Source organism: Lissotriton helveticus, chromosome 4_1, assembly GCF_964261635.1.
Source record: "Lissotriton helveticus chromosome 4_1, aLisHel1.1, whole genome shotgun sequence".
In the NCBI taxonomy this organism is placed as follows: Eukaryota; Metazoa; Chordata; class Amphibia; order Caudata; family Salamandridae; genus Lissotriton; species Lissotriton helveticus.
The window spans coordinates 314,424,884-314,449,919 of NC_136063.1; the positions used below are offsets into that span (position 1 = coordinate 314,424,884).

Below are 25,036 nucleotides of genomic sequence, written 5' to 3' on the forward strand. Positions count from 1 at the left end.
TATTGATGATCTGAATTAATTTTACAGCTTACTGTGTATTGTATGTGCCTTTATGTTTTTTTATTTTAAAATCCAATAAAGTATATTACTACTACTGCTACACTGTCACTCTGTTCATGAAATGAATCTGTCTCCATAGCTCTGCAGTAGTGTAGCTGGCATTGGTATAGCGCACAGTCTGCCATTTAATATGGCCTTGTAGAGCTGTACGATGCTTCTGAGTGCGATTGTGGAGTTCTGAGATATTCTGGGCGGATGTATTCTGGGTGTTGTTTTATGGTCTTTCTTTGGTTGGGTGGATGTGACTTGTCCGGTGACCTTCAGATGTGGTGGTTTGGTGTTTGAGAGATCCACGGGACGACATTTACAAGTTCCTTATGCAACCTTTGGTCAGGTAACATGCCATTTGCCCAGAAATTAATAGATATTGTGGTCCTGGTATTGATTAATTGAATATTTATGTTTGGTGGGTCTAGTTGCAAGTGCTAAAGAGAGCAATATGATAACCTGCTACAAGGCATCTCAGCAACGTGTTGTGTGTATGTGGGATATTGTATCTAATGAGTACCGTTGGGGGTGCTCATGGTAGTGTTTGCAGCTTTATGATGAGTGCTTGTGTTTCTCCTATTCGGTTTACTTGCATAGTTTACATTAAAAGAGCATAATTAAATAAAGCCCAGACCATTAAAGCAGATGGTAGAATGAGCAGACACAAATGCACTTTTCTCATTAATCGTAATATAGTAATGCAAATCTGCTACATGCTGCCCTACACCTTCAGCCGTCTGTCATTGTCCCTTATTACATTTAAATAAGTGGCGACTGGGAATCAACACATGCATTTTAGGTGACTGGGTGCTTTGTGCATCCATAAACAGCTGGCACATAAGCACTTGTCCATGTGCAGTTTATTTGTGGAAAGCATAATTAGTGTATCTAATAACTAAGCCGTGTTGCTAGCAGCTGGTAAGACCCTGGATGTTAACTGTTTCAGATGCCCTGAGCATGTCTGCCTTAGTGCCTAATTATTAGACCTACTAATTATATGATGTATGAAAACGAATTGCACAGTGGTAAAGATTCCATGACCGCATTGTTCAGCGGGCATTATCTGAAGTTAATTGCCGACCCCACAATTATGGACTGAAGTAGAGCATGCATAATAAGGACATGGCAATGAACAGTTGTAGACCATTGGACTCTTATCACCCATCTCCCTAATATCACCCATCAAATGTTTTCTTGGCAGTCATTTCCAGTGCACAAGTGAACATTTGTTGCTGGCTCACTTCGCCGCGCCATCTCTTATTTTTCTACAGAAACTGCCTCACAGTCTCGCCATTGAATGAACACCTATGGTACAAATAGTGTTTCGAATATGAGAATCAATAATTGTGCAGCGGTTTAGGCTCTGTGAAAAGCAACTGTTGGAAGTGCTTTTTTATCAGGGCATTGCCATTGGGCATCTTCCAAAGGATGATCATTCTACCGTAATTGGGTCTTAGTGGGAGTAAACCTGTTCCTTCTAATGAGAGCAGAGAAAGTGAAATCCAGGTGTTGTTCTCGTCCTGATGTTCCTTTTGCATGTGTCTTGCTTCTTCCGCTCCCCCCAACCCCTCCTTCTGGCCGCTGCTTTGCAGGCAGGTCCAGGTGTGTAAGTATTAGCCTCAGCAGTTGTGCCCTCCCCTTTGAGCAATCGCTGGCTAACACTGGTGGTCTGACAGATGTTGCATTCTTTGTTCTTCTCGCACAGTCCTGTCCGATTCTCCGTGGATCAGCACTTCCGGGTCCTGCAAAGGCAGATGCTTTGAACTGGCGGAGGCCGAGCCCCCTTTCTGCCGCTGCGACAACCTGTGCAAGACCTACAACAGCTGCTGCTCCGACTTTGATGAGCACTGCTTAAAGACCGGTATGTTGACTTTATTTATTTTAATGTTGCAGATTTTTTTAACATCTTTTAGCCTTATAACTCTCTGCAGAGGGCTGTCCCGGTTGTTAACTGCTTCGCTGCGGCGGCTAGTCTGTCGCAGCGTTAAGGGGGGGGGGGGCGCGCGGCGCTCACACGCTGGTGACGGAACTGCTCCGTCACCAGCCTGGGGTGAGCTGTGCTGATGACGGAGCGGTTCCGTCATGGCCCCGCCCGCTCAATAGAACGCGCCGCGCAGGCGCGAAATCAGCGACACGCAGGCGCGTCGGGCGGGCCATGACTGAACCGCTCCGTCATCAGCACAGCGCCACCGTGGCTGATGACGAAACGGTTCCGTCATCAGCGTCGAAGGAGTTAAAGGCCCTGAAAATAACATGGTAGAGGGCCTTCGCAACCAGTATAGCCAGATGCAGAAGGACTGTAAGGCTATGAGAAAGTGACACCCATTGAGAGGAGAATGTTTGGATTTAAAAGGGAGAAACACAAATACAAACATCAAAATGTTGGAGCAGGAGGCTTATACCAGCCATTTTGGCCCCGAGCCACCATATTGTTTTCAGTGGAGCTCTCAACAGTCCATTGTTCTAATATAGCCTTAGATCTGGCTGCTGATGGCTATACTGCATGTTAAAGGCCCTGAACCAGGCCTTTAACGAGGGAGAGGGCCTTTCACAACCAGTTTAGCTTTAGGCAGAAGGGCTATAAGGCTATTAAAACATTCTACCCACTAAGGCTGGAATGATCTAAATTAAAAAGAGTGAAAAATGAAGACAAACATTGGAAGGTTGGAGCTCCAGGCTTACACCAGCCATTCTCAACCAAGAGCTATTCCGTTGCCATCAATCAAGCTCTCAATATTCTGTTCTAATTGCTAGTATAATTGCTTTTTAAGTTGAAATGGGAGTGTGTTCTTTAAATATGAACTGTAAAGGTTATTTTAGGTACCCATACTTTCCTTATAACTTTAACATATTGTGTGCCTTGTGGCTGTTTCTGTCATGGGTCCAGAGTTTTTTGATTCAGGACGTATTACACAGTGAGCATCGAAGATCGGTACGTTCAGTGATTTTTCACTGCTTTACAATATAACAACCTGCAGTTGGAAGGGATAGTACATGTGTTAGTTGCCTTGTACAAGAGAATGCTGTGTTCTTGAGAAATGTACGGTTGATGTCGTGTTTCTGTGGTAATGTATATGAAAAAAATTCAGCAAAAATAATTGAAAACAGGAAGAACATACTTGAAAATGTTGCAGGGGTTCTGCTCCTACACAGAACTGTGCACAGAGACCCAGAACCTCAGTGAATTATGGTGGACCAAGAAACTCACCTCAGTACCTAGAAACCCTAACCAGCTAGCATCAGTGTCACATTAGTTAGCTCTGTGTCCTATAGCAAAGTAACCAATGATTGGACAATCCAGAACATGCGACTTAGGTTATACTCAGGAATGGTGGGAAGCAAGAACACTCTTTCGTTATACTCTCATACCAGTCCACAACAGGAGCAAAGAGAGACACAAGAAAAGGTTAAAATATTTATTTTTACGACGTGCTCTAAGATGCAGTATCTTTGCTAACATAAGCAGACATATGATTAGAAATAATATGATCAGCATTGTTAAAATTCCTTAAAACACAAAAGGAGAAATCATATTACAATGATGGTGAAAACAGGTCTTATAGTGCCTAGTTTAACACCCTCCCTAGCTAGGAACTATGTTTTATAAAATATAGAAGGGCTCTCGGGCTTGTGTGGGGGACCCCATACCTCCAAGATCAGCAGGAGTAAATCACATCAGGAACTGCAAAAGCTCTCTGTCTCGCTGGAAAACGGGATTCTCCAAGTGTCTGAAATCATGCCTACAGTGCAATATTAAAGGTGCCAGAATCTCCATTGGCTCGCGGCTGCATGTATGTTAGGTCTAAAACGTGAGCCGATCAGCCCGAACAACAGCTACCTTGTTATGATATCCTTGGAGGCTTTAACTCTCACTGTGCAGACTGGGGTCGCGATGTAAGTCTAGGGATGCCGAAAACAAGCCTTTCTCATGTGAAGTAATTTACACAGCCTAACTTAGAACAACAGCTATATGCAGTGTCGTGTGCATAAGCAGCAAAAGTTAAAACGGCGTTTAAACTTCTACTAAGCCTATGCTAACCTAGCAATGTGCGCAACAAGGCCCAGCCCTCACTTCAAAAACACTTAGGATCTTACTACTTCATGTGCCTTGTGATGGACTACTTTGACATCTGGTTTTGAGTGGTAACTTCCGATTATGAACAGATAAAACACGTGCTGTACTTCATTTGTATGTACATGGGCTTCTTTCATAATTAAGGTTCCCAGTTTTCTATTTTTCCTGATCAACACAGAGAGAAAACAATATGTTTCCTGTCTGTATTTTTATTTTAAAAACGGAAAGATATAAATAATTGGTCTTTTTTAGGGCTCGCCTGCTGATGCGCATGCGCATAGCTGGCGAGCTCTATTGTGGCTTAAACAGAGCTTAACCATCTCGGCGATTTGTTGCAGTGCCCGAGAAAAAGCTCGTGCACAGCAAAGCCACCAGCACATCAAAGCCCCCCTCCCACAGGCATCTCTGCTTCCCCCAGCCGGCACTTCTCCTCCCCTAATTATTCACTGCACGGCCGGCGGCAACATCAAAGGCTGCTGCTGCCCTGACTCGCATTTCTCCTCCCTCCTCCCCTTTCACTGCCCAGGCCGGCCGTACTTTCACTTTACACGGCACCCAGGCCCTGTCTGCTGTTTATTTTAACATGGCAGCTTTTATGTTTGTATAGTCAGAAATGTTTGTCATTTTTTTCCATCAAAACCTAAACAAGAATACTGAATTTAAAAGTTGCCTTTAATTGGTGCATTAGCTAGTATCTAGTCTCTCTGAAATCATAATTGCAGGAAAGACCTCTAGTAACGAACTCTGTAGTCAGATACCAGGACAACGAGGCACCCACCATACAGCTCCACCGATGCACCCACCACACAGCTCCACCGAAGCACCCACCACACAGCTCCACCGAAGCACCCACCACACAGCTCCACCGATGCACCCACCACACAGCTCCACCGATGCACCCACCACACAGCTCCACCGAGGCACCCACCACACAGCTCATCAGATGCACCCACCACACAGCTCCACCGATGCACTCACCACACAGCTCCACCGATGCACTCACCACACAGCTCCACCGATGCACTCACCACACAGCTCCACCGATGCACCCACCACCCAGCTCCACCGATGCACCCACCACACAGCTCCACCGATGCACCCACCACACAGCTCCACCGAGGCACCCACCACACAGCTCCACCGAACGACCCACCACACAGCTCCACCGATGCACCCACCACACAGCTCTACCGATGCAGCCACCACACAGCTCCACCGACACAGCTCCACCGATGCACCCACCACACAGCTCCACCGATGCACCCAGCACACCTCTACCGATGCAGCCACCACACAGCTCCACCGACACAGCTCCACCAATGCACCCACCACACAGCTCCACCGTTGCACCCAGCACACAGCTCCACCGACACAGCTCCACCGATGCACCCACCACACAGCTCCACCGATGCACCCACCACACAGCTCCACTGACACAGCTCCACCGATGCACCCACCACACAGCTCCACCGAGGCACCCACCACACAGCTCCACCGAACGACCCACCCCACAGCTCCACCGATGCAGCCACCACACAGCTCTACCGATGCAGCCACCACACAGCTCCACCGAGGCACCCACCTCACAGCTCCACCGACACAGCTCCACCGATGCACCCACCACACAGCTCCACCGATGCACCCACCACACAGCTCCACCGATGCACCCACCACACAGCTCCACCGATGCACCCACCACACAGCTCCACCGATGCACCCACCACACAGCTCCACCGAGGCACCCACCACACAGCTCCACCGAGGCAGCCACCACACAGCTCCACCAAGGCACCCACCACACAGCTCCACCGAACGACCCACCACACAGCTCCACCGATGCACCCTCCACACAGCTCTACCGATGCAGCCACCACACAGCTCCACCGAGGCACCCACCACACAGCTCCACCGATGCACCCACCACACAGCTCCACCGACACAGCTCCACCGATGCACCCACCACCCAGCTCCACCGATGCACCCACCACACAGCTCCACCGACACAGCTCCACCGATGCACCCACCACACAGCTCCACCGATGCACCCACCACACAGCTCCACCGATGCACCCACCACACTGCTCCACCGATGCACCCACCACACTGCTCCACCAAGGCACCCACCATACAGCTCCACTAAGGCACCCACCACACAGCTCCACCGATGCAGCCACCACACAGCTCCACTGACACAGCTCCACCGATGCACCCACCACACAGCTCCACCGAAGCACCCACCATACAGCTCCACCGAGGCACCCACCACACAGCTCCACCGATGCACACAGCTCCACCGATGCACCCACCACACAGCTCCACCGATGCACCCACCACACAGCTCCACCGATGCACTCACCACACAGCTCCACCGATGCAGCCACCACACAGCTCCACCGACACAGCTTCACCAATGCACCCACCACACAGCTCCACCGATGCACCCACCACACAGCTCCACAGAGGCACCCACCATACAGCTCCACGAGGCACCCACCATACAGCTCCACCAATGCACCCACCACACAGCTCCACCGAGGCACCCACCACACAACTCCACCGAGGCACCCACCATACAGCTACACCGATGCACCCACCACACAGCTCCACCGATGCACCCACCACACAGCTCCACCAATGCACCCACCACACAGCTCCACCGAGGCACCCACCACACAGCTCCACCGAGGCACCCACCACACAGCTCCACCGTACGACCCACCACACAGCTCCACCGATGCACCCACCACACAGCTCCACCGAGGCACCCACCACACAGCTCCACCGAGGCAGCCACCACACAGCTCCACCAAGGCACCCACCACACAGCTCCACCGATGCACCCACCACACAGCTCCACCCACACAGCTCCACCGATGCACCCACCACACAGCTCCACCGATGCACCCTCCACACAGCTCTACCGATGCAGCCACCACACAGCTCCACCGAGGCACCCACCACACAGCTCCACCGATGCACCCACCACACAGCTCCACCGACACAGCTCCACCGATGCACCCACCACCCAGCTCCACCGATGCACCCACCACACAGCTCCACCGACCACACAGCTCCACCGATGCACCCACCACACAGGTCCACCGATGCACCCACCACACAGCTCCACCGATGCACCCACCACACAGCTCCACCAAGGCACCCACCATACAGCTCCACTAAGGCACCCACCACACAGCTCCACCGATGCACCCAGCTCACAGCTCCACCGACACAGCTCCACCGATGCACCCACCACACAGCTCCACCGATGCACCCACCACACAGCTCCACCGAGGCACCCACCACACAGCTCCACCGAGGCACCCACCACACAGCTCCACCGAGGCACCCACCACACAGCTTCACCGAGGCACCCACCACACAGCTCCACTGAGGCACCCACCACACAGCTCCACTGAGGCACCCACCACACAGCTCCACCGAGGCACCCACCACACAGCTCCACCGATGCACCCACCACACAGCTCCACCGATGCACCCACCACACAGCTCCACCGAGGCACCCACCACACAGCTCCACCGAGGCAGCCACCACACAGCTCCACCGAACGACCCACCACACAGCTCCACCGATGCACCCTCCACACAGCTCTACCGATGCAGCCACCACACAGCTCCACCGAGGCACCCACCACACAGCTCCACCGATGCACCCACCACACAGCTCCACCCACACAGCTCCACCGATGCACCCACCACCCAGCTCCACCGATGCATCCACCACCCAGCTCCACCGATGCACCCACCACACAGCTCCACCGATGTACCCACCACACAGCTCCACCGATGCACCCACCACACAGCTCCACCGATGCACCCACCACACAGCTCCACCAAGGCACCCACCAAACAGCTCCACTAAGGCACCCACCACACAGCTCCACCGATGCAGCCACCACACAGCTCCACTGACACAGCTCCACCAATGCACCCACCACACAGCTCCACCGAGGCACCCACCATACAGCTCCACCGAGGCACCCACCACACAGCTCCACCGATGCACACAGCTCCACCGATGCACCCACCACACAGCTCCACCGATGCAGCCACCACACAGCTCCACCCACACAGCTTCCCCAATGCACCCACCACACAGCTCCACCGATGCACCCACCACACAGCTCCACCGAGGCACCCACCATACAGCTCCACCGAGGCACCCACCATACAGCTCCACCAATGCACCCACCACACAACTCCACCGAGGCACCCACCATACAGCTCCACCGAGGCACCCACCACACAGCTCCACCGATGCACCCACCACACAGCTCCACCGATGCACCCACCACACAGCTCCACCGATGCACCCACCACACAGCTCCACCGATGCACCCACCACACAGCTCCACCGATGCACCCACCACACAGCTCCACCGATGCACCCACCACACAGCTCCACCGAGGCACCCACCACACAGCTCCACCGTACGACCCACCACACAGCTCCACCGATGCACCCACCACACAGCTCCACCGAGGCAGCCACCACACAGCTCCACCGAGGCAGCCACCACACAGCTCCACCAAGACACCCACCACACAGCTCCACCGAACGACCCACCACACAGCTCCACCGATGCACCCTCCACACAGCTCTACCGATGCAGCCACCACACAGCTCCACCGAGGCACCCACCACACAGCTCCACCGATGCACCCACCACACAGCTCCACCGACACAGCTCCACCGATGCACCCACCACCCAGCTCCACCGATGCACCCACCACACAGCTCCATCGATGCACCCACCACACAGCTCCACCGATGCACCCACCACACAGCTCCACCGATGCACCCACCACACAGCTCCACCAAGGCACCCACCATACAGTTCCACTAAGGCACCCACCACACAGCTCCACCGAGGCACCCACCACACAGCTCCACTGAGGCACCCACCACACAGCTCCACCGAGGCACCCACCACACAGCTCCACCGAGGCACCCACCACACAGCTCCACCGAGGCACCCACCACACAGCTCCACTGAGGCACCCACCACACAGCTCCACCGAGGCACCCACCACACAGCTCCACCGACACAGCTCCACCGATGCACCCACCACACAGCTCCACCGATGCACCCACCACACAGCTCCACCGATGCACCCACCACACAGCTCCACCGAGGCACCCACCACACAGCTCCACCGAGGCAGCCACCACACAGCTCCACCGAGGCAGCCACCACACAGCTCCACCAAGGCACCCACCACACAGCTCCACCGAACGACCCACCACACAGCTCCACCGATGCACCCTCCACACAGCTCTACCGATGCAGCCACCACACAGCTCCACCGAGGCACCCACCACACAGCTCCACCGATGCACCCACCACACAGCTCCACCCACACAGCTCCACCGATGCACCCACCACACAGCTCCACCAAGGCACCCACCAAACAGCTCCACTAAGGCACCCACCACACAGCTCCACCGATGCAGCCACCACACAGCTCCACTGACACAGCTCCACCGATGCACCCACCACACAGCTCCACCGAGGCACCCACCATACAGCTCCACCGAGGCACCCACCACACAGCTCCACCGATGCACACAGCTCCACCGATGCACCCACCACACAGCTCCACCGATGCAGCCACCACACAGCTCCACCGATGCAGCCACCACACAGCTCCACCGACACAGCTTCACCAATGCACCCACCACACAGCTCCACCGATGCCCCCACCACACAGCTCCACCGAGGCACCCACCATACAGCTCCACGAGGCACCCACCATACAGCTCCACCAATGCACCCACCACACAGCTCCACCGAGGCACCCACCATACAGCTCCACCGAGGCACCCACCATACAGCTCCACCGAGGCACCCACCATACAGCTCCACCGATGCACCCACCACACAGCTCCACCGATGCACCCACCACACAGCTCCACCGATGCACCCACCACACAGCTCCACCGATGCACCCACCACACAGCTCCACCGATGCACCCACCACACAGCTCCACCGATGCACCCACCACACAGCTCCACCGAGGCACCCACCACACAGCTCCACCGTACGACCCACCACACAGCTCCACCGAGGCACCCACCACACAGCTCCACCGAGGCACCCACCACACAGCTCCACCGAGGCAGCCACCACACAGCTCCACCAAGACACCCACCACACAGCTCCACCGAACGACCCACCACACAGCTCCACCGATGCACCCTCCACACAGCTCTACCGATGCAGCCACCACACAGCTCCACCGAGGCACCCACCACACAGCTCCACCGATGCACCTACCACACAACTCCACAGACACAGCTCCACCGATGCACCCACCACCCAGCTCCACCGATGCACCCACCACACAGCTCCACCGACACAGCTCCACCGATGCACCCACCACACAGCTCCACCGATGCACCCACCACACAGCTCCACCGATGCACCCACCACACAGCTCCACCGATGCACCCACCACACAGCTCCACCAAGGCACCCACCACACAGCTCCACCGATGCAGCCACCACACAGCTCCACTGACACAGCTCCACTGACACAGCTCCACCGATGCACCCACCACACAGCTCCACCGATGCACCCACCACACAGCTCCACCGATGCACCCACCACACAGCTCCACCGATGCACCCACCACACAGCTCCACCGATGCACCCACCACACAGCTCCACTGATGCACCCACCACACAGCTCCACCAATGCACCCACCACCCAGCTCTACTGATGCAACCACCACACAGCTCCACCGACACAGCTCCACCGATGCACCCACCACACAGCTCCACCGATGCATCCACCACACAGCTCCACTGATGCACCCACCACCCAGCTCCACCGATGCACCCACCACACAGCTCCACCGATGCACCCACCACCCAGCTCCACTGATGCAACCACCACACAGCTCCACCGACCCAGCTCCACCGATGCACCCACCACAGAGCTCCACCGATGCACCCACCACAGAGCTCCACCGATGCACCCACCACAGAGCTCCACCGATGCACCCACCACACAGCTCCACCGATGCACCCACCACACAGCTCCACCGAGGAACCCACCACACAGCTCCACCGAGGCACCTACCACACAGCTCCACCGATGCACCCACCACACAGCTCCACCGACACAGCTCCACCGATGCACCCACCACACAGCTCCACCGATGCACCCACCACACAGCTCCACCGATGCACCCACCACACAGCTCCACCGATGCACCCACCACAGAGCTCCACCGAGGCACCCACCACACAGCTCCACCAATGCACCCACCACACAGCTCCACCGATGCACCCACCACACAGCTCCACCTACACAGCTCCACCGATGCACCCACCACACAGCTCCACCGAGGCACCCACCACACAGCTCCACCGAGGCACCCACCACACAGCTCCACCGAACGACCCACCACACAGCTCCACCGATGCACCCACCACACAGCTCCACCGATGCAGCCACCACACAGCTCCACCAACACAGCTCCACCGATGCACCCAGCTCCACTAATGCACCCACCACCCAGCTCCACTAATGCACCCACCACCCAGCTCCACCGACACAGCTCCACCGATGCACCCACCACACAGCTCCACCGATGCACCCACCACACAGCTCCACCGATGCACCCACCACACAGCTCCACCGATGCACCCACCACACAGCTCCACCGAGGCACCCACCATACAGCTCCACCAAGGCACCCACCATACAGCTCCACCAAGGCACCCACCACACAGCTACACCGATGCACCCACCACACAGCTACACCGATGCACCTACCACACAGCTCCACCGAGGCACCCACCACACAGCTCCACCGAGGCACCCACCACACAGCTCCACCGAGGCACCCACCACACAGCTCCACCGAGGCACCCACCACCCAGCTCCACCGAGGCACCCAGCTCCACCGATGCACCCACCACCCAGCCCCACCGACACAGCTCCACCGATGCACCCACCACATAGCTCCACCGAGGCACCCACCACACAGCTCCACCGAGGCACCCACCACCCAGCTCCACCGAGGCACCCAGCTCCACCGATGCACCCACCACCCAGCCCCACCGACACAGCTCCACCGATGCACCCACCACATAGCTCCACCGAGGCACCCACCACACAGCTACACCGATGCACCCACCACACAGCTACACCGATGCACCTACCACACAGCTACACCGATGCACCCACCACACAGCTCCACCGAGGCACCCACCACACAGCTCCACCGAGGCACCCACCACACAGCTCCACCGAGGCACCCACCACACAGCTCCACCGACACAGCTCCACCGATGCACCCACCACACAGCTCCACCGATGCACCCACCACACAGCTCCACCGATGCACCTACCACACAGCTCCACCGAGGCACCCACCACACAGCTCCACCGAGGCACCCACCACACAGCTCCACCGAGGCACCCACCACATAGCTCCACAGATGCACCCACCACATAGCTCCACAGATGCACCCACCACACAGCTCCACAGATGCACCCACCACACAGCTCCACAGATGCACCCACCACACAGCTCCACCGAAGCACCCACCACACAGCTCCACCGATGCACCCACCACACAGATCCACAGATACACCCACCACCCAGCTCCACCGATGCACCAACCACACAGCTCTGCCGAGGCACCCACCACACAGCTCCACCGATGCACCCACCACACAGCTCCACCGATGCTCCAACTAAGCTCCACCAATGCACCCACCACACAGCTCCACCAGTGCACCCACTAAGCTCCACCGATGCACCCACCACACAGCTCCACCAAGGCACCCACCACACAGCTCCACCAAGGCACCCACCACACAGCTTCACCGATGCACCCACCACAGAGCTCCACCGAGGCACCCACCACACAGCTCCACCAATGCACCCACCACACAGCTCCACCGACACAGCTCCACCGATGCACCCAGCTCCACCGATGCACCCACCACCCAGCTCCACCGACACAGCTCCACCGATGCACCCACCACACAGCTCCAACTAAGCTCCACCAATGCACCCACCACACAGCTCCACCAGTGCACCCACTAAGCTCCACCGATGCACCCACCACACAGCTCCACCGATGCACCCACCACACAGCTCCACCAAGGCACCCACCACACAGCTCCACCGAGGCACCCACCACACAGCTCCACCGAACGACCAACCACACAGCTCCACCGATGCACCCACCACACAGCTCCACCGATGCAGCCACCACACAGCTCCACCAACACAGCTCCACCGATGCACCCACCACACAGCTCCACCGAGGCACCCACCACACAGCTCCACCGAGGCACCCACCACACAGCTCCACCGAACGACCCACCACACAGCTCCACCGATGCACCCACCACACAGCTCCACCGATGCACCCACCACCCAGCCCCACCGACACAGCTCCACCGATGCACCCACCACATAGCTCCACCGATGCACCCACCACAGAGCTCCACCGATGCACCCACCACACAGCTACACCGATGCACCTACCACACAGCTCCACCGAGGCACCCACCACACAGCTCCACCGAGGCACCTACCACACAGCTCCACCGAGGCACCCACCACACAGCTCCACCGACACAGCTCCACCGATGCACCCAGCTCCACCGATGCACCCACCACCCAGCTCCACCGACACAGCTCCACCGATGCACCCACCACACAGCTCCACCGATGCACCCACCACACAGCTCCACCGATGCACCCACCACACAGCTGCACCGATGCACCCACCACACAGCTCCACCGAGGCACCCACCACACAGCTCCACCGATGCACCCACCACACAGATCCACAGATACACCCACCACCCAGCTCCACCGATGCACCAACCACACAGCTCTGCCGAGGCACCCACCACACAGCTCCACCGATGCACCCACCACACAGCTCCACCGATGCTCCAACTAAGCTCCACCAATGCACCCACCACACAGCTCCACCAGTGCACCCACTAAGCTCCACCGATGCACCCACCACACAGCTCCACCAAGGCACCCACCACACAGCTCCACCAAGGCACCCACCACACAGCTTCACCGATGCACCCACCACAGAGCTCCACCGAGGCACCCACCACACAGCTCCACCAATGCACCCACCACACAGCTCCACCGACACAGCTCCACCGATGCACCCAGCTCCACCGATGCACCCACCACCCAGCTCCACCGACACAGCTCCACCGATGCACCCACCACACAGCTCCACCGATGCTCCAACTAAGCTCCACCAATGCACCCACCACACAGCTCCACCAGTGCACCCACTAAGCTCCACCGATGCACCCACCACACAGCTCCACCGATGCACCCACCACACAGCTCCACCAAGGCACCCACCACACAGCTCCACCGAGGCACCCACCACACAGCTCCACCGAACGACCCACCACACAGCTCCACCGATGCACCCACCACACAGCTCCACCGATGCAGCCACCACACAGCTCCACCAACACAGCTCCACCGATGCACCCACCACACAGCTCCACCGAGGCACCCACCACACAGCTCCACCGAGGCACCCACCACACAGCTCCACCGAACGACCCACCACACAGCTCCACCGATGCACCCACCACACAGCTCCACCGATGCACCCACCACCCAGCCCCACCGACACAGCTCCACCGATGCACCCACCACATAGCTCCACCGATGCACCCACCACAGAGCTACACCGATGCACCCACCACACAGCTACACCGATGCACCTACCACACAGCTCCACCGAGGCACCCACCACACAGCTCCACCGAGGCACCCACTACACAGCTCCACCGAGGCACCCACCACACAGCTCCACCGACACAGCTCCACCGATGCACCCAGCTCCACCGATGCACCCACCACCCAGCTCCACCGACACAGCTCCACCGATGCACCCACCACACAGCTCCACCGATGCACCCACCACACAGCTCCACCGATGCACCCACCACACAGCTGCACCGATGCACCCACCACACAGCTCCACCGAGGCACCCACCACACAGCTCCACCGAGGCACCCACCACACAGCTCCACCGAGGCACCCACCACACAGCTCCACCGAGGCACCCACCACACAGCTCCACCGAGGCACCCACCACATAGCTCCACAGATGCACCCACCACACAGCTCCACAGATGCACCCACCACACAGCTCCACCAGTGCACCCACTAAGCTCCACCGATGCACACACCACTCAGCGCAACCACAGCATCACTCAGCGCAACCACAGCATCACTCAGCACCACCACAGCATCACTCAGCGCAACAGCATCACTCAGCGCAACCACAGCATCACTCAGCGCAACCACAGCATCACTGGTTCAAATATGTTCTTTCAATGTATCAAGCTGTTTTCAAGCTTTCATGCTTTATTACAAATCACCAAAAAAAATTAATATTTCACTTCTGTTCTTGGATTTTCATCACTATAAAAAACACTGAACATAATCTTCACAAAAGTTATTTACAAAAGTTTAAGCTATTGCCATTACAAATTCAATAAATTATTTAAGTATTAAATATTTTAAAAAATTAAAAGCCATTGTTATTTGTAATATCAATACATCTAAGTCACGTAAATACAAAACATGTTGCATTACACATGCTATAGGTATTTGCAAAAGTTATAACTATTGGCATTGTAAATGAAAAGCTATTAATTTAGCTATTTTAAAAAATAACACATTAATAAAAAAAATCAATTTTAAGACCAAGAGCTCAAACTTTCCTAATGCGAGCCCTATTGCATTTCCAATGCTTGTTTGTTTAACTCTCCATGCTGTTATTCATGAGTCCCAGGACAACAGCTGAGCGGATTGACAGCATGGGGAGTTGAAAACAGGTTGAGATTTCCCCAAAAAAATCCATATTTCTATCTATATTTGTCATATAGTGCTAATATTTTCATGTGGGTATATAGTTTTGTTATGTTTGGCTGCTTAGTCTGCTAAAACCCTGCATGCATGAAAGCATGACTCATCATTTTTCTGTTAAATGAATTTGGAAATATAGGTATTGTGACTTCATTTATTCGCTTAATACAAAATAAGTATGGTTAAATACAGACGTAAATGTTAAATAAATAACGTGAATGTGGAAGCCTTAGTTATAATCTGGCTATGAACACCTATGCATTCTTAATTTAAATAGTTACTTTATCCACATTGGGAGTTTCTGCTCCTAATATACCACTGCACATAGGATTCTACTTAAGAACACAATTCCTGTTGAGAAAGGGGACATAGCCAAACTCTAAGGTGGGCTTGTTGTCTTGGAGCTCATATGCATGCTCCTCCCTCCTTTAAGTCATTACATATTTCTGGGATACACGGATGTTAGTATCAGCAGTATCAAATAAGGGAAGTGGTTGCAAACTAATGAACTTCACTTGGTTGCTGGAGTTGTTCACTGGACTCAGGGCAAGGAGCGACTGTGTACACGAGGGACACAGACTGAGCTGTATCTCTGAGGTAAAGATGGGCAAGTCACTAAATTCATGGAATGAGCTGAGCCAGAGCTTCTAAGTGGCGATTGATCACAAGATTTGGCTTATCACACACAATATATGTCAAATAAAGTACGATAAGGAGCCTTTCAAATGAAAACAAGCATTGGTAAATGCATTTGGTTTCGCCTATGTAATTAATAATAAGATGTTTGTGCAGGTGAAAACTAAAAAGTTGCAGTTTTATATAGCACAAACTCGACCCAAAGCTATCAGAGTGCTTTACGTGAGCACCACTAACATTACAGATGGATACTTTCCTTTCTAGGCATGGGTAGATTGAGTGATTTGCACAGAATCACAGGATGTTTGATTCTCTCACCAGACGAGTTCAGCAACTTAAGCCCACATAAAGTGTAGAGGGAGATCAAATGAATACTCAATGGTGCCACGATAAAGAGATCAGGAATGTTGCACAGCTGTTTCGATGCGTACAGCCAGGGAAAGTAATACAACAAAAAAAATCCACACATCAGCGGATGGACACAGTAATATGGCTACGGGAACTGATAAGAGACCCCTTTTCAGATATATTAAATACAAGCGATTTGACAAGCATAGTGCAAGCACTGTGCAGGTAAAACCTAAAAAATGTTTCTTTACACTGCATTCATTAACCTTTAATAAAAGTTGAAGGAAAAAGTGTTATTTGTCTTTTAGGCGCTTCATTGACATGGTCATTGCCCATCTCACTTCAGATTACTTTCTTTTGGCTGTCCAGGCCCAATAACCCTGAAACTGTTTCAAAAGCATCACAAAATGCCATCCAATGTAGAGAAGTTCAGCTCGAATCGAATGGCTGTCACAATTCTTAAAAGGGTTTGGATACAAGATAAACTTTGACAATATTTAGGGGCGTAGCTTAGTCAGTGACATTCGGGGGATGTGACTCTTAAATTTCCCAACTAAAAAATGCAATGGGGGCGTGGCTTGGAGCATCAAGATGGCGGTCGCACTCTGCTCCGGACCCCTCCGTCATCCGCTCTAAGTTCATAAGTCCATCGGCCAAAAATCAGCAGCCCCGGTGGTAGGCATTGACCCGCTAACGCAAGCGGCGGGCTGCTATGGCAAGTGAGGCCACCAGAATGACCACCCGTGACCAGATCAGATCCGCGGTCTGCACTTCCAGTCAAGATGGGGGACCCGACTCCTCGACCGGCATTGAGGGGGGGGTCTAAGCACAAAACCCTGTCGCGCCCACTGGGGCTACAGCAGTTAAGTGTCTGGTTCCCCGTTGGAAACCTCCGGTGCAACAAGAGTCTAGGGAGGTTAACCGCGGTGGCTCCTGGTGGTGTAAGAGGCTTCAGGCCTAAAGAAGAGGACCCCCGCTGGGGAAATACTGACTGGGAACATAAAGTAGATGAACCCACTAGTTCGGCCGCAGTGCAGCCATGACGGATCCAAGGCCCCGGGCCCCTACTGATGCCTCCACCAGTAGGGCCTTAGAGTTGGAGCGTCCAGGTCCCCCGGATAGCCATCTGTTGCGGCTCCTGCTGCAGAGGTGGGGCCCTGGGCTGAAGAAAGAAGACAACGGACGGCGAGGTCCCAGTGGAGCTCGAAACGCGGGCAGCCTCCCTACACAGACTCAGCATGGTAGTGACGGGCCCTGGGGGTGGGGCCCATGCCGCGGCCTTATTCAGTACAGCAGGGGAACTGGTGCGACCCCCTCTCCTCCGCCTGCCGCCTATGACTTTGGGAGTCGTTGAGATCCCCTGAGGCTCAAGATGAAAGTGCCTACCCTGCCAAAAGACTGTAGCAGCCGCGGTCCTATTGGCTGGCCCTTCCATCCGGGAATGCTGGAAGACTCTGGAGCCTCCCAGGTTGCCCCACAGCATCAGACAAGGTGGTAGGCGCGGGCCCCTGGGCTGGCCTCGTCAACAAGCAGGGTGAGGGACCGGAGGACTGGGACTAGACCAACGAACCTGCTTCCTGTTCCTAACTTCGGGGCACCACTGAACGGGCCAACTAAAAGGGCGTCCGGTTCCCATTTCAGGCCCTCAGAGGGACCCGTGTACCGACTCCACCAGAAACCTTCCAACAAAAACCCTGGTATACAACACGCCAGAAGGCCGCTCATTACAGGAGCAAAGTAGGCCCCTGGGTTTGTTGTGGCAGACCACGGGTTGAGCCCCCCACAGTGAATTGATGAACTGGCACGGAGGGCTTGGAAGCCCTGGAGTCCCACCAACCACTGGCTTCTGTCAGTCTTGAGGCGAGGGAACCTGTGGCATTGGGCCTAAGTTACCTTGGAAATCCAGCGTGAAACCACACTTGCAGGCCTGATACACCTGCTGGGATGAGACTGAGGATTGTCTCACTAATGGAAAAACTCCAAACAACCATCCCTACGCCTCCCAAGAGAAATGGCAGGGGCTGGCCAGCAGCCCTAGAAAAATGACCGGCCAAGTGAGCCTGGCGCAACTTTAGCAAGGGGTTGCCTCTCATCTCTTTTCACCATGGGGAAAGACCGAGGTCCGAAAACAACAGCGACACATACCAAGATGGAACAGTTCACCCCGAATGGGCCCGGACCCACGGAGGGGGCCGTTGAGAAACCTGCTTTTCCTGAAGGAGACCTTACTACAGTCCTCCAGGCCATCAGCTCGTCGCAAGCCTCAGTCAATCACAAAATTGTCGAAGTCCGCGTGGAAATGGCTCTTATACGGCAGGATCTGGGCAATGCCACGGCCTGCAGCGGAGGCAGGATCCCACCTCTCCACGGTCAAGGACGACGTCCTCCACCTGAAAGAGCAAGTAGCCCAGCTGTGGACCCATACAAAAGAACTGCATAGAAGGGCTGAGGATGCAGAGAATCGATCAAGGCACAACAACCTCTGCCTGGTGGGTTTCCCTGAGGGGGTGGCACAAGGCCAATCAGCGACCCTCATCTAGCAGTGGTTCAAATCATGGATGCCTAAGGAACCCTCTCTGCATGGTTTGCAGTGAAACGGGCACACCAATCCCTGCTGCCCAAACCATCACGGGAGCCCCTCACCGGCCCATCATTGCCAGGATCCTTGACTTCAAGGACAGGGATGCGATCTTATGGGAAGCCCGCTTCTAGAATACCCTGACCTACCAAAGCCACACCATAATGATCTTCCCGGATGACACCAGAGAGGTCCAGGCCCAGCGGCGCTCCTACACTGATGTCAAACAAAAGCTTTGTGCCCTTAACCTCCAATATGGACTGCTCTTCCCAGCCCACCTCTGTGTCGTCTTCCAAGATAAAGCCCGCCTCTTTGAATCCCCTGAGTCAGCCTGGACCTGACTGACGGAAGAACGGCCCCTCAGATCCTGGGCCACAATTTCATCCCTGAGACCTTGAGCTGAAGCTTCCCCACTGACATCCCCTAGAGGCCGAAGAAGGGGTTGTGGCCACCGCAGAGACATATCAGCTTCGCCCACTAAAGCCACCGAAGACCCTGGAAGCCAGCTTGAAGCGTAGGGCTCCCAACCTCCGCAACGGAGCCGTTCCCTCGAACGCCCACTCATTGGGTGAAGCCCCCACAGGACTCTAGGCATCGAATCCTTCGACACAGATCTCTCCCAAAGCCTGGTGATCTAAAGACGGGCGTGCCAGCCTTGGGGGTCATGCGTGGCCAAACAGAACTCCACCGGGAGCTCGGGATAGGCTGTCCCAACGCACTTAAGTACTCCGATAAGTTCGGCCGATGCAATGGACACATCGTGGTTGAAGGAGGGGTCCATCACGCAACTTCTATGCTAAGCGCTGTAGTTTAGCCTCTTAACTTTGAATGTACTCGTGTGACAAATGCTTCTGTTCCAGAAGTATAGGGTGGGGTGAGGGGGGGGGGGAGGTTGGAACCGTTGTCCTAAGTTTTGGTTCACCTTCGTTAATGTCTACAGCACTCTATTCTGTCACCCATGCGAGCGCACGCAAGACTCACAAATTAGACCCCAAGAACTCACAACACAACTGTTTGCCACCCAGCCCTTTAAAGAAAAGGAGATACATATCTCCTTGGTCCCCACGCATGGGTCGAGGCGTAAATGTCTAGTAGGGAGGAACCCCTCCAGGTCCTGTCATGAAACGTCAACCGACTGCTCAACACAGTTAAACGTACAGCAGTCCTGTGGTATGCCCACAGACACGCTCCCAACATACTTTTTCTCCAGGAGACCCAGCTTATGGATAACCACTGTCCCTTCCTCACACGATATGGGTTCAGCAGAGCCTGGCACTCAGTCTTTGATCGGGGTTCACGTGGGGTGACAATCCTCCTTAGGCGCAATCTTCCCTTTGTACCCACTCACGTCACCAGGGACCCCCAGGGACACTAGGGGGGGAATATTGTTAATCTGGTGTCCATATACATACTGCCCGCTACATTCACCACCACCCTGAGGCATGTTAGTGACTTTATCTCCTCCCAGCCCCAGGGCGTGACAGTGATAGGGTGAGACTTCAATGCAGTTATGCATCCAGACCTTGATACCATAGGCACACCGACTAGTAGACTGGGCGACGACCCTGGGCATTTGCGACGTCTGGAGGACATGGAACCCTCAGGGTGCTCAATACACCCACACCTCCATTGCACACCACACGCATTCGCGCATTGATATGATCTTCATGCCAGCCCTCGAATGCCGGAGAGTATCTGACATCAGCATCCTTCACCGGGGGAATCTAGGACAATTCACCTCTTCTCCTCTACCTAGGCGACTCCTCAGACACACTGCGCCCCATCTGGAGATTGATCGGGGAGGAGCTCCTACAAAACTTCCTCACCAATCAGATCTCTGTCCCCTCTCCGGGCATTCTCTAGGAAGCAGGTAAGGCCACCATTTTATTTTTATTTATTTATTTATTTAATGAGTTTTATATAGCACTGGCTAGACCCGTAGGTATCGGAGCACTTTACATTGGGTTACATTATGTTACAGATACATAATGAAGAATTACACATTACATCAAAATTAGCAACACAGTGAAAGAAAAAAGAAAGGTGAAACAAATAGAGCAGGAGTGTAAAGGGAGAGGATGAGGGAGAAGATGGTAGGAGAGACAAAGAGAAGTTTGCCCGATGACCGACTGGGTAGGTGACGGCCGTGGAGGGAATCCACAGCCCATCTCCCCAATAGCTATCGAGGTAGCTCCATCGGGCATTCGGGGCTTAGCCAAGGGCCAACTCAAAGCTAAGCGTTTGGCCCAAGACAATCAACTCACCATCCTCGAAACCCAGGAGACATTCCTGGAAAGGAACTCGGCTGATGCGGCAGATGAAATAAACGCGAGATAGCTCACGCTGTTGAGGGGCGAGATCAAACAAATCTCATAAGACTCAGCTAAACTGCTGTGGAGGTCCTCCATTGCCCGAGTGTATGGCTGGGTGACAAAAACAGAAAAACAGTGCACAGATTGGCATCATAGCCCCTGGCAAACAGCTTAGTCCCAGAGGTCTGGGACTCATCCGGAATCACCTATCGCACACCAACCGCAATAGCTCAGGCTTTTGCCGATTACTATTCCCAGTTTTACTCAGCCCAAAGACCTGGAGCATTGCTTCTCGAATTAGCCAGCCTGGGAGGGTTTCACCTTCCCCAGCTCCATGTGGTCGAAGCGGCTGGACTAGACCTTCCCATCACATGAGATGAAATAAGTGATGCCATTGCCCTGGTCGCAGCAGGGAAAACGCTGGGCCTGGATGGTTTCCCGCAAGAATACTATGCCACATACCGGGACACACAGCTCCTCCACCTCTATAATCTATTTGCTGAGGTCAGAGACAGGGGCATTTGCTCCCGAAACGGACACAGCAACTGTGGTCGTCATCCTCAAAAAGCAACAACCTTCGCCCTCCCGCACAGACTATCACCCAGTATCGCTTATTAAAACGGAGATCAAGATATACACCACGATCCTGGCCTGACAACTGCAACCATTCCTCTGCAAACTTGTCCAACCGCACTAATGCAGCTTTATGCCAGCACGAAGCACACAACATTGTCTCTGGCATCTCAATCTGGCCCTAGCGAATCACCAGTCACTCACCCCCTATCTTGCACTCCTGCTAGTCGATTTCCACATGGTTGACTGGCAGTATTTGGATAATGTGCTGGCCGCAGCAGGACTTGGGCAGCACTTCCGTCGCCTTGTCCGGGTTCTGTATAGGGCTCTCTCAGAGATGTTTCCGATCAGAAGTGGGGTGAGGCAGGGATGCCCCCTGTCACCCCTCCTCTTTGTCCTGGCGATGGAGCCTCTGTCATGCCTCATTCAAGCAGAAGATCAGGTCCGGGGCTAGAATTGGAGGGGCTCCCGTGAAGATGAGATCGCCCGTTATGCAGACCTACGAGGCTGGCAAAACGTGCCACTCAAACCTCTGGGGAGAGTAGCTCTTTTTAAAATGATGATCCTCCCAAGTTTCCAATACATTGTCTTAAATACCCCGTGCAACCTTCCACAAAGCTGGTTCAGGGAACTGGACAGTATCGCCACAAGATTCCTCGAGGCAGCGAATGGCTTTCGGTCATTCCCAGATCCCACAGGGGCATGGCATGACCAATCTTTATCTATACTACCAAGCTACTCGGCTGCTTGTCCTGCATGATTTGTTTAACGGCGGCTGGTCAGACCCAGCCTACAGGATCGAACTAGGGGAGCTGGGACTACCACGAATTCGGGCAATGTTATACGGAGTCCTGGTGCCCATGGCCCTCCCGACGGTGACTCGAGCGTTCCTGCTGGCCTGGAGAACCACCTCATGTCACACCCGGTGGGTCAACAGGTTGACATGGCAAACACCCCTCTGGTAGGCCGCCTGGCTTAAAGAGGTGGGATCTTTATAAGGATTCTTAGTTTTTAATTTTTCAAAAACAAAATGCTTTAGGAGTTTGTTTTTTAAAAAATACAAAAGTTTGGAAAGTTTGATGCTTGGCCGTCATTTTTGGCAGAGCGATCTGTCAAACTTTTCCTATATTGACAAGAACTGCATGACAGCAGATCATTCCAATGGTTAGATATCTCTGTAAAGTTGTTTCCCACCCTGTCTACCTTTACCCTGTGCACCAAACCTTTAATCAGGTCTGTCTAGAGTGGCCCAGTGGGCAAAAAAATGATGAGTTGGAATGCTACACTCAGGGATTGCTAGTGGTTAGGTTACTTGCAATCATTTGCCCCATCAACTTTTTAGGTCGAGCAGACCTGCATTCAATGCGTAAGCATTGATTGCGGTCTGCTTCTAGACCTATTGTGAGCCGTATTTGGGAATGTGGACAACAGTCAGACGCGCGCTTTTGCAGTCTCCGTTTTGACCGCGGAAGCGCGCGTCTGAGCCGCGCTTGCGCAGACGAACTCACAGCCCCTGCTTTCGCTTCCCTCGCATGCATTAACGGCGCACACACACAGACACAGCCAGCCCCCACCCCTCTGCATGCACGCACACACACACAGGCGCGCACCCACATACACACGCTGCCGCCCCCCACCCCCCTGCACACACACAGACACGCACGCATACACACGCCGCCGCCCTCTACCCCCCCCCCACACACACACGGTGGTTGGGTGTCACGGGCAGCTGCCCTCTGCCAGGCTCACAATGAGCGAGAGGGAGGGACTTTGGCGATCCTTACCGGGGCTCTTCAGATGGCTGCGGCTGCTGCTCTCACGGATGCTCATTGTTTCTTCTTGCCCTGCCCCCTTTGCGCTCCAGGCCTCACTTTTGTCCAGGGCTCCCTTGTTGGGCCCGTGAACTGGTGCTGTCTTCGCCTCCTGGTTTCACTTTGTGGCTCCTGCTACATGTTCCCTTACTTGTTGATTCATGTATTGTTTGTTCAGCACATTTGCTGAATTGTTCCTGTCCTTAAACACAGCTTAAACATGACTGCGCTATATTTTGTAAATACTTTTTTGACACCGTTTTTGTTGCCTGGGCAGCAGACAGCAGGCATGGGGCAGCTTTCTAGCACACACCGGCAACGCTCTTATTTTTTATTTTTATTTTTTTACGGTCACAGTTTTACTGACATTGAGACTCGAACCCTATTCCCCAGGCGAAGTTGGCAGCTCTGGCGGTTACGCCACAGCATCACTCTTGCTGGGAATAGGCAGGGCGGGGTGCGAGGGCGAGATTAGGGAGCGGGATTGAGAGATTACAGCCATCACGGAAGAGTGCCTGGAGCGGAGGCGCGTGGGTGAGCAAGACAGGTGCACAGAGGGGTGAGTTATTGGCCAGACGAACAGCATAGGGCCTCAGCTGCGTTCTCTCACATTTTTTTACAGATCCACCAGGCCTCCAACCTGTTGCAATCATTCCACTCTTCTGGTTGGTCTTGCTTAACCATGCAATCTATCAAACTCCATGAACAGCTCTTTCAATCTGCTTCCTCCAGTTT

The 25,036-nt window shown here is 54.5% G+C and overlaps 1 protein-coding gene across 7 annotated transcripts in view; it reads left to right on the plus strand.

Annotated features, from left to right (window-relative positions):
* ENPP2 (ectonucleotide pyrophosphatase/phosphodiesterase 2) overlaps positions 1-25,036 on the plus strand; it is a 442,632-nt gene that overhangs the window by 85,350 nt on the left and 332,246 nt on the right. For all 7 annotated transcript variants that reach the window (XM_078686841.1, XM_078686846.1, XM_078686840.1 and 4 more), the window contains exon 3: positions 1,754-1,909. In XM_078686841.1, coding sequence (XP_078542967.1) covers positions 1,754-1,909 — 156 coding nt within the window. The remainder of the gene's footprint in view (positions 1-1,753; positions 1,910-25,036) is intronic.